The sequence below is a fragment of the Crocodylus porosus genome, unplaced genomic scaffold, assembly GCF_001723895.1.
Source record: "Crocodylus porosus isolate Cpor-Errol unplaced genomic scaffold, CroPor_comp1, whole genome shotgun sequence".
Taxonomy (NCBI): domain Eukaryota; kingdom Metazoa; phylum Chordata; order Crocodylia; family Crocodylidae; genus Crocodylus; species Crocodylus porosus.
Genome location: NW_017728923.1, coordinates 6,417,128 through 6,432,312, shown reverse-complemented (window position 1 = coordinate 6,432,312; position 15,185 = coordinate 6,417,128). Strand labels below are relative to the sequence as shown.

The 15,185-nt window shown below is 46.5% G+C and overlaps 1 protein-coding gene across 1 annotated transcript in view; it reads right to left on the bottom strand.

Moving 5' to 3' along the window:
- SLX4 (SLX4 structure-specific endonuclease subunit) overlaps positions 1 to 14,828 on the bottom strand; it is a 41,839-nt gene extending 27,011 nt beyond the window's left edge. The window contains exons 1-2 of the mRNA XM_019540016.1: positions 14,750 to 14,828; positions 778 to 1,522 (exon numbers count right to left, since the gene is read on the bottom strand). Of these exons, the coding sequence (XP_019395561.1) occupies positions 778 to 1,135 (358 nt within the window). The 5' untranslated portion in view covers positions 1,136 to 1,522; positions 14,750 to 14,828. The remainder of the gene's footprint in view (positions 1 to 777; positions 1,523 to 14,749) is intronic.
- Between the last annotated feature and the right edge of the window lie 357 nt (positions 14,829 to 15,185).

Here is a 15,185-nt window from a genome sequence, read left to right as displayed (position 1 = left end):
TTTCTTCACTGTCCGAGCCCCCAAGATCTGGAATAGCCTGCCACCAGAGGTGGTTCAAGCACCTACATTGAATGCCTTCAAGAGACATTTGGATGCTTATCTTGCTGGGATCCTATGACCCCAGCTGACTTCCTGCCCCTTGGGCAGGGGGCTGGACTCAATGATCTTCCGAGGTCCCTTGCAGTCTATGAAATCTATGAATACTACAGTCTTTCCAGTACCATGTACTTTACTTGTGTGTATACTGGCTAAGTGCATAATTTGCTTAACTACAAAGCCAGTCCCAGCTGTCTGTCTCTTGGTTACATTAGAACAAACATTGATTACCTGCATGTCAGTTATGTGTAGAAACCCCTTAGGTGCCTAAGCATCTTTCAGCCCCACTGTCTACTTGGTCATGTAATTTTACTGTGTTCAACTGCAAAATTGGTGCTAGAAACAGTAAAGGGATAGCAGCTCTCAGAGGCATGTTACTAGAAGCCTTGAAAACAACGGGAGATAGCAGCTGTGACACTATCTCCAGTCATCTCTCCTCATTTCAAGGTTTCTAATAGCAGCCATGAAACTGGCTATGAGAAGCCTTGAAAAGGACAGTGCTCTATCCTTCATGAGCAGTGTTTACATTCAATAAGTTCTGGTAAGTGCATTCTCTGGGTAAGTGCATAGCCTATCTTCCTGCTCAAAGGCTATGTGCTTAAAAGAAATACACTGCTCCAGGCAATTCTCTACTAGATATATTTCAGAACGAGGAAAGGAGATGAAGCTCAGAAATGTTACCTGCCAGGCTGTTCTGGTTACAGTTAGCTGCTGTAGTATTCAACGGAATGGTGGAGAGATGGCCTCCACATCCATCTTCTAAAGCAGTCCCTTCACTTCCACAGATCAGAGGTCCACCTTCCTTTTTGGGTGTTAGTGCCTGCCTATGGGGGTCCAAGCATTCTGGCCAGGTTATCATCATTCCTGGTTGGCTTTGGCTCTTAGCTGCTGGCTTGGTCTTTTTTAACTTACTACTTGTTGCCATGTTCCTTGTCCTGTTCGGAACCTTCCTCTCTCCCTCAGCATCTCCTCTCTTTTTGTTTACCCTACTCAACAGGTTGGCACAAAGTTCCTTAAAATCATCATCTAGTTCATCCATCAGCTCACAGCGCTCAGCCTGGATTTAGTGTGACTGAGTGTGTGGGAAGAGTGGTGAAGCAGCAGACACAACTTGAGTTTGCCCCCTTTTCTGAGTGAGAGCCCTCAAGGAGTCCTTTCCACCATCCATAACAGCTGCATGTTCCAGGCTCCAACAAGCCCAAGGATAAGCACTTTCCTGGTTGCTCCAATAATTAATTTTCCTCTGCATTTACAGCTTAGCTGAGTAGTTGAGTATGATCTTCAAGCAGTCCAGTTGTTACTATTCATATTTAGGTGCCACCTTTGCTCTGGTGAACTCTGTTGTAGAAGATGCAAGCACTCTCCAGACAGGTCCTAGTTCCTTCATGGTATATAAGTAATCTTCACAGGAGAGAATTCACAGCATCTAACAAAGGAAAAAAATATATATAAAAAGGTATGGGGTGGTCTATGCAGCCCAATGTGGAAATGCTTATGGCAGAGTTTTAAGGAATCCATGCAGAACCCTGAAGTGAGATAAAATCCATATTTGACACCAAATGCTAAGAGTTACTTAATTACAAAAAAAAACATCCGGACTGAAAAGGGTTGAGACAAAAGCACCGCAAAGTAAATTACTGATATCAGGCAGAACTAGTCCAGACACAAAAGCATGATTCCCACTTTATAAACTAGCTGGAGCTCAGAATTAGAGGCTGTTTTTTAAAAACAAACAAAAAAAATGGACTGGAAAGCAAATGACAGGGTATGAACAAAAACCAAATTTCAGATGAAAATGTACTTTTCTCCTCAGATGAAAGCAGTATTTTGACAGAACATCCTTCAACAGTATAGCCTGACATTTAAAAAAAAATCCCTAAATTTAAAGAAATGCATAAGGCTTCCTCTGCTCAGGACATATGCTTGGAAGGGTCTTTGGAAGAGCCCAAAGCCAGCCGTATCAAATAGACTCATCCTTTCTCCTCCCTCTGTTTCTTTAAGCAAAAACCTCCTGCTTTCAGCTCACTCAGCTAGAGCTCAGCTGGTATCACGCCTGCCAAATATCTCTCTTGAGACTTGAGGGACAGCACTCAGCAAAGCAGTACATTGACAATCAGTGTTCCCTCTAAGCAGTGCGCATGCATGGCCGTGCACAATTAAAAACCTTGCTGCACACGAACTTTTTAATGGTGCACACCCACCCAGAGAGGAGCTGGGCGCAGAGTGCAGCAGAGGCACCAGGGCCGGTGTCGGACACTTACCAAAGGTAAGCTCCTCACTCCTCATGCAGGGCAACCAGCGGCTCCTCCATGAGAAGAGGCGGGGACGGGGACAGGGGCTAGGGCTGGCGTGGGCTCTGTCCGCTCCAGGGAACTGCTCTGCGGGCTCCCCCAGCTCTAGGGAATTGCTACACACTCTTGCATCGCTTTGGGGAGTGAGGAGGCACATGGCATCAGGGCTGGGGAGTGCAGCAGTTCCCCAGCCAGCGCAGGGCATGGGATGGAGCCGTGAGTAGCTCATTGGCAGGGCACAGGGACGGGGGAAAGGTGGCTCCTGCCACCACAGGCTCCGCCAGCACTGGGACCAAAGCGGCGGTGTGCTCACAGACCAAAGTGGTGCGCTCACAGACCACTACTCCTTAGAGGGAACACTGTTGACAACTACTACAAAGTACCATCAAGCACATAAAGTGCACAAACTTAACGCTGAGACAGATGTTTTAAAACACCTTTCAAGTTCCTGTCACTTACAGTAAAAATAACAGCATGACTCAGGGATTATTCAGAAGAACAATCCATACAACATGTCCAGATGGAGATGTGATCAAGCCTGAAGCAGTAGTAAAACTAGGTCTCTGTTTTTAGGCATTTTTGATTGCCTTCTTCCTAGCTCACTAATTTGCTATTAGTAAGGTAAGAAAAAAAGGGTAAACGTGTTGCCCTGTAGGCAACTCATTGCCACAAGCGGCAATACCATGGTTCAGGTAGAGGTGATCTACTTGTGTCAGAAAAGTCATGTTGCCAATTTGGCAAATAGTGAGGGTAGCTGCCATATCTAAGATGGCCACTGTGAATTCATGTTTTGGTTAATATTTCAGCCCCCAGTAGGGTTAGAAAATATTCCAATGACAAAACCAACATTGCATGAACCAAGATCAACTATAGCATTCTGTCATGGTAGCCATATTTGACTCCAACATGGCTGCCATAAATTTAGTTTTGTTCACTATTAACAAGGATCCGGATTTTGTTTCGTGTGGAAACCCACCCCCCAAGATTTTTCCCTTTAAAGGAGAAGACCCTCCAACAGATTTCCCCTTGCAGGCTGGAAGAGTTCCAACCTGCAAGCAGCTGCTTGGGGCTGGGAGCAGCAGGGGGGAGGGTGATCGGAGGCTGTGGGGCAGGGATACTAAGTGCATGTGTGCATGCACACACTCCCAGCCAACAATATAGACAGGGAGGATGTTGGGAGCAGCTCCATGGAGGTAAGTCCACTGACAACATGCAGGGGAGATGTGGGGAGGGGTACATGCCCCTTCAAATTTCTGCACCAACAGTGGGGTGCAGGGCAAGGGGCTACAGCCTCGCCAGAGCCAGGGCATGGCTGCCCATCCCTCTCCCTGACACCCACAGGCAGGGGGATGATGTGGGCTGCCCTCTGCAGGGCTTGGGACTCCCCACCCTGCTGCACTCCTGCTGGGGGCCAAGTGGGGAGGCTGCTAGAGAGTTCCTGGGGGGCTGTTACAGTGGCCAGAAGGCTCTTAGGAGGTTCAATGGGTGGCTCATGAGGTTGGGTGGGGAGGGCTGCTAGGAGGCTGCAGCCCAGCCAGAGCCAGCACCTGGCAGCAGTGGGGCAGGAGCAGCACAGAGTTGTGCCTCCCCCCACATCTCCCTTGCACCTGATTTAAATCATAGCACAGCTCACGGCGCAGTAGCTCCTTTAATTTTGGAGTTCTCCCCATGTGCCCCACGCTACTGATTGGCAGACTAACCCTTTGGCCTTGACACATGCCACTCACTCCAGACGGCTGGGAGGCAAAAACCACTGTTTTAAATAGACCATGGTTTTTGTGTCCTGCCATTTGCTGCTGAGCAGTCAGGAGGCAAAAACCACAGCCTATTTAAAACTGCATTCTGTTTAACTGATACCTAGATATTAGTAACATTTAATGTTAATCATGGAAAAACACAAATTTTTGGATTTTAATCAGAGAATTCTGGGGTTTTTAAATAGGAAGATGCAATAGTCTAATCCAATGGTAATACAACAGTATATATAATATTAATGCAATGGATAACTGCAGTTTTTTAGAGCTCTTCATCACTTGAATCTGTTTCTGAATCCGTTTCGAATCCCCATGGTTAAATATGGATTGCAACATGTTGTCTCATAGCAGTTGCAGCCAGGAGTGCAGGGCGCATTAACTGGCTTGCCCAAGTACGCTGGTCCCTGGCATTTTGTCTTGTACTTGCAGCTCATTATCTGAAGGTGTTCTGATAGTAATGGTTCAAGTGTTTTTATGATAGGCATGTAACCATCATTTGCAACTTGCCAACCATGCTGGTCAGGTGATGGCAATGGTGGATTAGGTTCAAGTGCACTTTGCCAACTAAGACTTTGATAATTGCCTGTATACATGGTGCACAAGGGAATTGTATGTAGGTGAAAGTTTATTCAGAGCTTTTCCTTAATGGAATAATTTCACCCTACATCCAGAAGGGTTGTCAAAGATGTTGACAACTTGTACAGCAACACAAAAACTTTTTTTCTGCGCAACTGTACAACTCCTTATTAACATCAGGCCTACTTCCTAGACCTGCCAATAGATGTGGATGTTGAACGAACATTTTCCAAGCAGTTTTCTTAGTGTGACCAGCTAAAAGAGCTGGCAGTGTCACAACCAGTGATGCTGTGGACACCAATTAGAGATGCAAGGACTGGCTTAGGCAATTCTGACACAATATCATGAATTGGAATGGATCCTACTGGGTTGCTTCTCTTCATCCAAAACTTGGATGAAAGTTTATGCCATAAAAGAAGGACCGATATGGCTGTGTCATCGCAGGGGAATACTAGAGAGGAGTATCCCTGACTGACTGCATGTTCACCATGCGAGAGCATCCTTGTTTCTTCCTCTTCTTGATATGAATACACTTGGGAAATGTCAGATGAGCCAGAGTGCTCTGTTTTTCCATCAGCAAAACTACCAACAATGAGCATTCATTCATTTTGGAAACATTGGCATGATGGCTTAACAAGGTCTTCACTTAGAAAATTAACTAGGTTTTCTTTGTTTGCTGGTAAGGATATGAAACTATCCCATGATGCCGGTACTGGAAGAGATCTGCTAGTAGTTTGAGCCCTTAATATTTTTGTGCCTGTGTTAATGGAGGGTGGTTTGTAGCAACTGAAGACAAAGTCAGCTCAATCGCACGTGTTGGCATAATTGGCAAACACTTGCTGCACAAAGGAATTGGTCAAATCTCCAAATGTTCATGCAGTTTCCAGCTTTCCTAGTCTCTGTACAAGAGCCATGCCAGTAATAATAGCAGCTGATTTCTCAGATGTAGCTTCTGGCAGACCAGTTACTGCTTTATCTCCAATCAAGATCCATGACAAGGCTGTTTTGTTGATCATGTTGAGTGATTTATCAGGTTTAAAAAGTGACAGAGGGTATCCCGTTTCTGCTGTAGGAGGGAGTGAGCATCAAACCTTCTACCTGCTGCAACCATTGCAAGTAGCCTTTGCTGGATCTCCTTCGCATTCTGTCCGTTTCATTTTGCTGCACTGTCCTATAGTTGATTTGACATCGTTAAAGGTTTTCAGTTATGCTTTGGATATACTTGCATAGCAGCTCTCAGTAGTATCTGCAGTAAGACATTTCTGGATAATGGTGTTCACGATTTCTCTTCCTTTGTCTCATGCATTCAGAAAGCTTAATGCAGTATCTTTCAGCACAACATCTCCTGCAGAAACGCATAATAGCTCATTGTTGGAAACCTTAAACAAGCGGAGCCTTTCAAACTGCCCTTGTAACAACCTGACATCACTGTAATCTCATTTCAGTTGTGTTCTTTGTCTTTTGTTCCGATGGAAATATATTGTTTTATTGATCCCAAACATTTGATTTACTGTCTCAGTTAGGTGACCTCCTTAATTGCAGTTCAGCTCCTATCATTCTCTAGCTGATTTATTGTGTTTACTATGCCACCGGCATTTTGCAAACCTTGTTAACATACACTATTGCCTGGTCAGTTGAAATGTTTACAAAAAGGAGATGTCTTGACCCTGAATCTCCTTCCACAAACTCAGAATACACCATAAGAACAAAATTTTCTAAATCCTTCATACACGCAAGATATACTGGACCCCATTTTGTGTAACTGGCATGATTATGCACAGCTATCAGCAGAAGCATTTCTTCAAAGACACATAAATGCTCATGCCAGGTTCCTTCACATTCAGCCCTGATGAAGCACAAGAGAGTAATGATTACTTCCAAATAGTTTATTCAGTACTTGGATGTACCTTAATGGGAGTGTTCGTCCACACATTCTGGAAGCAGAGTGACAGTCATTAGAAGATGCACTAACAGTTCTTTCATCACATTCCTTCCCTCTTTGCAGTCATCGTTTCTGAATGCAACAGCTATGCTACTGGTCAACAACATCATCATCTAATCCTTTGCTTGAACTGGACAACCACAGAATGAACTCGTTTATCAAAATATGCCATATTGCTTTGAATGTTATTTTGTGTACTCTGCTAGCACGGTTGTACAAGTTTCCTTTCATTATGTTCGTAGCAGTGTTTTCTGAAAATAATCTGCTTTCTGTACAACAGTCTTCAAGTTCTGAAGCAGGGAGATGCAACCAATTCCTGTTAGGTAAACCATGATGATATGGCAGCCTCCCAGTCAAATGATTACTCCTTTTGTCTCTTCTGGCTAAGCCCACACAAGTTCACTTGCCTTGTAATACAATGCCTGATCGAACATTAGGACTGTGCGTTATTATACCAGGTGTTTTGCAATTCTGCCTCCAGGGACCTGGCAGCTGCTGTGGCCAAGAGCAAAACGTGGAGCCATCTTAGAATCCAATAGGGCTACCATGATGGAAAATGTTACAGTTTATCTCCTTGGAGTATACAATGTTGGTTTCCTCAAGGGAATTAGCTGAGGTCATTGCCTGGCACGGCTTTACGAGCACTTGTGGTGCTCTGGTGTGGTACCAGAGGACTGGAAGAGGGCCAACGTGGTTCCTATCTTCAAAAAAGGGAGGAAGGAGGACCCGGGGGAACTATAGGCCAGTTAGTCTTACCTCGATCCTGGGGAAGCTTTTTGAGAGAATTATCCTGGCGCATGTCCACAAGGGGCCAGCAGGGGACGTTATACTATGTAACCAGCACAGGTTCATTAGAGGCAGGTCCTGTCAGACCAACTTGGTGGCCTTCTACAACCGGGTCACCAAATCCTTAGATGCAGGGGTAGCAATGAACATAGTCTTTCTGGACTTTAGGAAGGCCTTTAAACACTGTCTCTCAACCCATTCTCATTAAAAAACTGGGGGACTGTGGTGTCAACACCTACACAGTCAAAAGGGTTGCCAACTGGCTGGAGGGCCGCACCCAGAGAGTGGTAGCGGATAGGTCATTTTCGACCTGGAAGGATGTGGGCAGGGGGGTTCCGCAGGGCTCGGTCCGTGGGCCCGCACTGGTCAACATCTTCATCAGCGACTTGGACGGGGGGTGTAAAAAGTACCCTGTTCAAATTTGCTAAGATGTGGGGGGATGTGGGCATGCTAGACAGGAGGAATAGGCTGCAATCAGACCTAGACAGGTTATAGGGGTGGGCGGATGAGAACAGGATGGATTTCAACACTGACAAGTGCAAAGTGATGCACCTGGGGAGGAAGAACCGGCAGCATACCTACAGGCTCAGGAACTCCCTTCTCATCAGTACAGAGGCAGAAAAGGATCTTGGAGTCATCACTGATGCCAAGATGAACACGGGCCAGCAGTGTGGGGATGCAGTCAGGAAGGCCAACCATACCTTGTCATGCATCCACAGATGCATCTCAAGCAGGTCCAAGGAGGTGATCCTCCCCCTCTATGCAGCACAGTTAGGCCGCAGCTGGAGTACTGCGTCCAGTTCTGGGCGCCACACTTCAAGAGGGATGTGGACAATGTGGAGAGGGTCCAGAGGAGGGCCACTCGCATGATCAGGGGGCAGCCCCTATGAGGAGAGGCTATGGGACCTGAACCTGTTCAGCCTCCATAAGAGAAGGCTGAGGGGGGATCTAGTGGCCTGTTACAAACTAGTCAGAGGGGACCAGCAGGCACTGGGGGAGTCCTTGTTCCCCCGAGCACTACCAGGAGTGACCAGGAATAACGGTCACAAGCTGGCAGATGGTAGATTCAGACTAGACATCAGGAGGCGCTACGTCACAGTCAGGGCGGCTAGGATCTGGAACCAACTTCCAAGCGAAGTGGTGCTGGCTCCTACCTTTGGGTCTTTAAGGCAAGGCTAGACAATCACCTTGCTGGGGTCATTTGACCCCAGTACATTTTCCTGCCATGGCAGGGGGTCGGACTTGATGATCTGCTCAGGTCCCTTCCAACCCTACAAACTATGAATTAACTTTCTAACCCTACCGGGGGCTTAAATATTGACCAAAATGTAAATTCATGGCAGCCATCTTGAATTCCAATATAGCAGCTACACATGCTACTTGTCAGAAAACCCATGTTGCCAATCTAGCATGGGTAGACCACCTCTACCTGAAACTCACTGTTACTGCTGTGACAATGAATTGCCTATGATAACAAGATCTAGAGACCTTACTGGTCAATTTACACCCTACTATATGGGCCTGACCATTTTACAGAAGGTTTTATACTGCCCCAAAATTCTATTTCTGTCAATCCTCAAACTGTTTCCTTTGGAATGGCAGCAGCCGTGGCTTAATTTCTCCAGTAAAGTTCTGAGCAGCAAAAGACTCAAAATGCAGGAAAAACACAAGCTGGATTGTTTTCTCAAATGGCTTGGCTTCATACATACAAGGCAAAGGAATGCTGGTTGCACACTTTCATGGCTCAGTCTTTCCTATAAACAGTTACGGATGTTAATGGATTTATGTATTTTAAAGCAGTCTCTCAAACCTGCAGAGACTTTACTGAGAATCTTACAGTCATTTTCTGCTAGGGAGAAAATGAATTTTTTTGTGACCAGTTCATAAACTTATTTTCCTGGACAGAACGTTGAGACAGGCAGTTAACACTATAAATTGCTCATTTTCTTCTAAGACAATGACAGCATGGAGAAAAACACTAAATCTTTGAAGCCTTTGAGGCTTCAAAGAGAGCTCACATATAGTCTTGCTATTACATTATTTAATGGTGACTTCCAAATACCAAACAAATCCAGCACCTTTTCTTTTATGTTATACAAGGGTGCTTCAGCAAGTAACAGCGATTAGAAAATAAAATAATTGTGTGTGCAATGAGTGGAAAACTACACAGCAATAGGGAACACTATCAAATGCACACATTATGACTATGTATAGAGGAGTAATGTGGGCCAGTACATGATAATTGCACACAAAATGGTTTTGTTTAGAAATTACCATTACTTTCTGAAACACCTTGTTATGTTCAATGCTTCACGCACACTGGGTGAAATGCACAAAGAACATAAACCTGACATAGATCTCTTTTATTATATTCCTCACTCAGTTTTGAGTCTTGATTTGCAGGCTTTTGTCCTATGTGGCATCCTAACGTGAATTATGCTGAGGCTATCATATGCATCTTAGAACCCCTGCGGCATGGCCTGAAAAAAGTGTTGCCTTCACCTCATGGCATAGGTTTTGCAAAATGATCCTTTTAAGTATTATAGTTTGTTCTCTTTTGGAATCCTAAATTATTCCCAAACCAGGCAAACTAGCAACATAAAATAAAAACAGCAGCACTTACATTCCAGCCCTAATATAACTGATCTCAAATGATCAGAAAAGCACATGCTGGGATGTCATACAAGAAAAATATTAACAAGAGCACAGGGTGGAACCAGGGTAGAAAGAGGAGAAAGGTAAAACTTAATCAGTTATATGCTAACTACTCCTTCTTGTCATAACTATTTGCAAGATAGGGAACACAGCTCTAAGGATGCCAGATTTTGCAATTGGAGACTTTGCATATTCCATTAACGTAATATACTTAACATGGGGCTATGAGATTACCAAGGATCCAGGTTTTCCATTTCCCAGAGAAAAATGGAGTAAGCTGTGGATGTTACCTTTTACCGGAGGCAAATGCGGATTTCTCATTTTACCAGAGAAACCCAAGAATGTTGCAGTTTCGTGATGACCCCTCTGCAGGCTGGAGGAAGCGGGAAGAGGGCAGTCAGGCAGGGGGCACAGGAAGCTGTCTGCTGCCACAAGCTCTGCACTGCCTGCATCTCCTGTATACAACCCCATGCTCCTGTCCCTGCTGCAGCTGTGCAGGCAGGGGACACTTCGCCAGGCAGCTTCCTGTGCTGCTCCTCTGTTCCCTGCAGTGCTGGGTCGCACACGCTGGGCTGTGGAGGCCCTAGGGAGGGCAGTAGGATGGGAGGCTGCAGCAGGTAGCGCACAGACCCCACACACAGATGTGGGGAGCACAGGTCCCCCTGGTCCCTGGCAGTGCGTGCTGCAGCAGGGAGCAGACCCCCCCTCCCACCTGAGCCTGCAGTGGGCAGGCAGCAATGGGGGGGAGCTGGGTTCCACTTCACAGCAGCAGCTGCCTCCTGCCAGAGATGGGGGGGCTGCAGACCCAGGTCCCTGGCCTCACAGCCCTGCCAGCTAGGAGCCTCCTCCAGCAGGGCTGGGGGGTTGTTGTGGGGGAGTGAGGGGCATCAGTAGGGCCAGGGGGGGTATGGGAGGGGGGAGAGTGAGGGGCAGGAGCAGGGCTAGGGGGCTGTGGGAGGGGGGAAGTGAGGAGCACCAGCAGAGCTAGGAGGCTGAAGGGAGGGAGTGATGGGCACCAACAGGGCTGTGGGGGCTTTCATTTTAATCATGGATTTTGGGGTTTTTTATCAGAGAATTTGTGATTTTTTTTATCAGGGAAACCGGGATCCCTAGAGGTCACATACAAGGTCAGAGTCGTGTCATATAGAAGAAAGCACCCTTTCATCCCTCCTAAATTTGCACTTCCTAACTTCACTGTTTGTTATTCTGCTATGAGACAGTAAAAACTAAATTTGCTCCTGGGTCCATCTTTTCTAAATCATTTGTTATTTGTCATGTCCCCTTCATTATTTACCTATTCCCATCTGTTTACTCTCTCATCCTAAGAAAGTTTCCTGAGGCCCCTAATCATTTACTTTACTATTCTTTTCAAGGAAGAAATTGAACTCAGTTCATATTGTGGGTGCCAGCCACAGACAGAGTTGCTAGAGGGGAAGTACACCTCACCTCAGTCAACAGCAAGGTCAATAGAGAAGTCTCACAGATGCTCCTATCAGGCACAGCAGGCCCCGCCCCCTCAGCCAGAAGCCCCTGCTTAGCAGAGACTTCTGGCTGGGACCATGGGGCTGCTCATGCCTGCACTGGAGCAGGAAATTCAGGTAAGAGTAGAGGGCACGGCAGGGGAGGATCACAGCCAATTGCTTCAGTCCTTGAGGCTGGGACAGCTCCTGGTGAGTCCTACAGTCCGGTCATGCAGCCAGGAGCAAGCAGGTGCATGGGAGCCAGCAACAGCCGAGATCCTTTCGCCCAGACAGGTGAGCATGGGGTGTGCGGGGTCAGGGCTGTGCACGCTGGTCCCTGCCTGTACCATAGGGCTGGGAGCGAGTGTGCAGCAGCCAGCACCAGCGTTCCGGGGCCAGCTCCGGTGGGGCCCAGCACAGGGTGGCTCCCCTTTCTTCCTGCTGGCACAGCCCAGCCTGACTCCATAGTGCCCTGTCAGCCATGCCCTGCGCTCTTGCCACCCTGCTCTGGGCCTTGCTAGCGCTGGCCCCAGGGCACCACCCAGCTGTTAGTGGCTCCTGTATGCTCACTTGCTCCCAGTGCCATGCCCACCCCCCCCACCACAGTACAGGCAGGGACCAGCATATGCACCCCTGGCCCCATGTGCCCTGCAGCAGTGGGAGGCCCAAATATAAGACAAACCTTCAATAATTAGATTCTATACATGGAAAATTATAACAAAATTATCATTATCATAGAATCTAATGTTTGAGAAATCATCTTAAACTCAAAGTCACTGTGGATTCAGGTAAATAATGCCAATTAACAAGGTTTTATGGAAACCTTATTAAACTAACTTGATATCTTTTTATGAAATTACATGTTGTGGATAAAAGGTAACAGTGTTGGTAATCCACTTCTATTTTTGTAGGCGTGTGACTTGGTGCTGTTAAATAGTTTGATTAATCAACCAGAAGGATAAAAAAACAGCATGGCACACAATAAATGGATTAAAAAACTAACTCACTGATAAGTCTCATGTATTCATAACTGGGGAATCATTATCAAGCAAGTGAGATTCTGGTGGCGTCCCATCAGGATCCATTTTTGTCCCTACTGCTGTTCAGTATTTTTACTGCTGTCCTGCAGGAAAACACAAAATCACTGTAAAGATGAAGGTGACAAAGACTGTGGTACTGGCAAATATTTAAGAAGATATATCATTGATAGGTAGCGATCTGAATCATTTGGAAAGCTGGGACAAGTCCCTTCTAGCCCTGATGTCTATAAAATTAACGTATATTTCGATACACTAAGTAAAAGTTACACATCTAGGAATAAAGAATACAAGCCATGCTTATATGATGTTAGAACCTATCCTGGGAAGCAGACACTGAAAAAGATGTGTGGTTCATTACAGGAAACCAGGTGACTGCGAGTTGCCTGTACAACACAACGATATACAGAGGGAACATACTTCTTGGAAGTATAACAGGGAACAGTGAGCGGGGTTAGAGAAGTGTTATTACCACTGTATTTACTGGTGGTAAAATTGCTACTCTAAATGTGCATCTAGCACTCAACATGTATGCTGAAAAATTAAAGAGGGATACTGAGAAAAACTACTGAAATAATTACAGGAACAGAAAATGGGAGACCTAAGGGCTAAGTACAGTCAGTCAAAAAGCCAGAGGCTGAATCAATTCACTCTTCACTGGTTAGTCTAAATTGCGCAGATAGAACCAATAAGCAAGTGAACAGACATTCACTTTTGATTCTGGAAATGCAGCCACATGCCTGCAGTGGCCAAGGCCAGAAGCCAGGGGGCACTACAGCATGCCTCCCTGCTCAGCAGGAGTAGACAGCTTGGGCCAAAGTTAGCCCACCCACCCTGCAAGGGGGGCTTGAGGGGAAGATGCAATGTATCCTGGGATGCTGGGGGTGAACTTGAATCTGGAGGGGATCTGGGACAGGAGTTCAATAAACCAATTTAACCTGAATACGTTAAGTCTGATACTACATCCATCCAGGTTAATTTTAAACTGGTTTCAGTCATTTTGAAAGTGATTTATGTGCACTGAACTTCTGTTGGGTTACAGATCTGAACCAGGTTCCTATCACATACCAGTTCATGTGTAATTTGTGCCCCTAGCCAAGGAGCTCAATCTATTTCGCTAATCGTAGGGAATGTTAAGGGATGATGTTATTACATCATAAAACATCAGTTTTCAACCTTTTACTCCTAAGGCTCAATCTATTAAATGGAGAGTAAATTATTCACACTATTTGGGATTAAAACATGCTCATAAGAATCAAAATGTTTGGTTAATGAAACACATACTAAATAAACATTTATAAGCAGAATACCTGCAATACATATGCAATTTTTGTTTATTTAAATTTTTTCCTCAGTCGTAAGTTGTCTCTCTTTTCCCTGGCACTACATAGGTAAGCAGCATATCCTGTGTTTGAATACTTGGTGTTATGATAATTTACACTCTACTGTATTTTTATGATATCCCATGATAAAGGGGCACAATCCTTTCAACCTCTCTTCATCTGAGAGTGCTTCCAGGCCTCTAATTTTCTTTCTTAACCTCCTTGCATCCCTAAACTGCAGTACCCTTCTGAGATGGGGTGTTGAATAATACACACAGTTTGCGTATGTGGCTACATCATCAAATTTTATACTGACATAATAATATACAAAGGCATCAGCAGTTCAAGCTGCCCCATCAATATATATACTGAATTCTTAGTTTTTTGTACATACTAATGCTTTCCCTGCAGTATTACTGCTGTGGTTCAAACTGGGACCTAACCATCTTAACAGTCAACCTAAATGAGGTTAATCTTGATACACATTGGCATGAAAAATGCAGGGGTAACTGAAAACAATCCTGTGGCCTTCAAAGCTACTGCTGGGTTCACAACGGTCTACCCCACCGAGGCCGCAATGATGCCACACTGAAATCACTCTCATCCACTGACGGCATTATGAGCTGGCAGCGAGTGACGTCACCGACATGAGGTGTTCGGGAGCGACGATAACATCACCGCCCAGTGCCGTCCCGTGGGAACTCGTCACGGTACCAATCAGGACGGGAGGGCACCCAACCTTCGTAGCTCGCGAGCAGGGTCGGGCGGGGCAAGGCAAGGCACCCCCCACGCGACCCCTGCGCTCCCCGCGCCCCGATCGCGGCACTGACCTCCTCGGCGGGCCGGGTCCCTCCACTCCTCGCTCCCTCAGGTCTAACCACAGGGTAGGGACACTTTCAAACTGGTGCACATGCGCAGCTCCACGCCGTGCCCTGTGCGCATGCGCAGAGCCAGGACGGACTCCCACAACCCTCAGCTAGGCCCGTTTCCATCCTTGGGTCTCGCGACCCGTACGGCGGCGTGCGCATGCGCACGTCTCCTGCGGGCGGCAGCAGTCATGCTGGCTGCGGAGCGGCCCGCTGGTACCGCAGTTGCCATGGTGACGGCTGCTCGGGGCAGGGCCACGGGCCGCGCGAAGCCCACGGGCTCGTGTGGGGTCGGGCCGGCCCTGCCAGCGCGGGGAGCAAGTCGTAGAGCAGCTCTTCCCGTACTTCCTCCGCACGCCCCGTTTCCTCAGCTCGGCCCCAACCACCACCGCACCTGCTG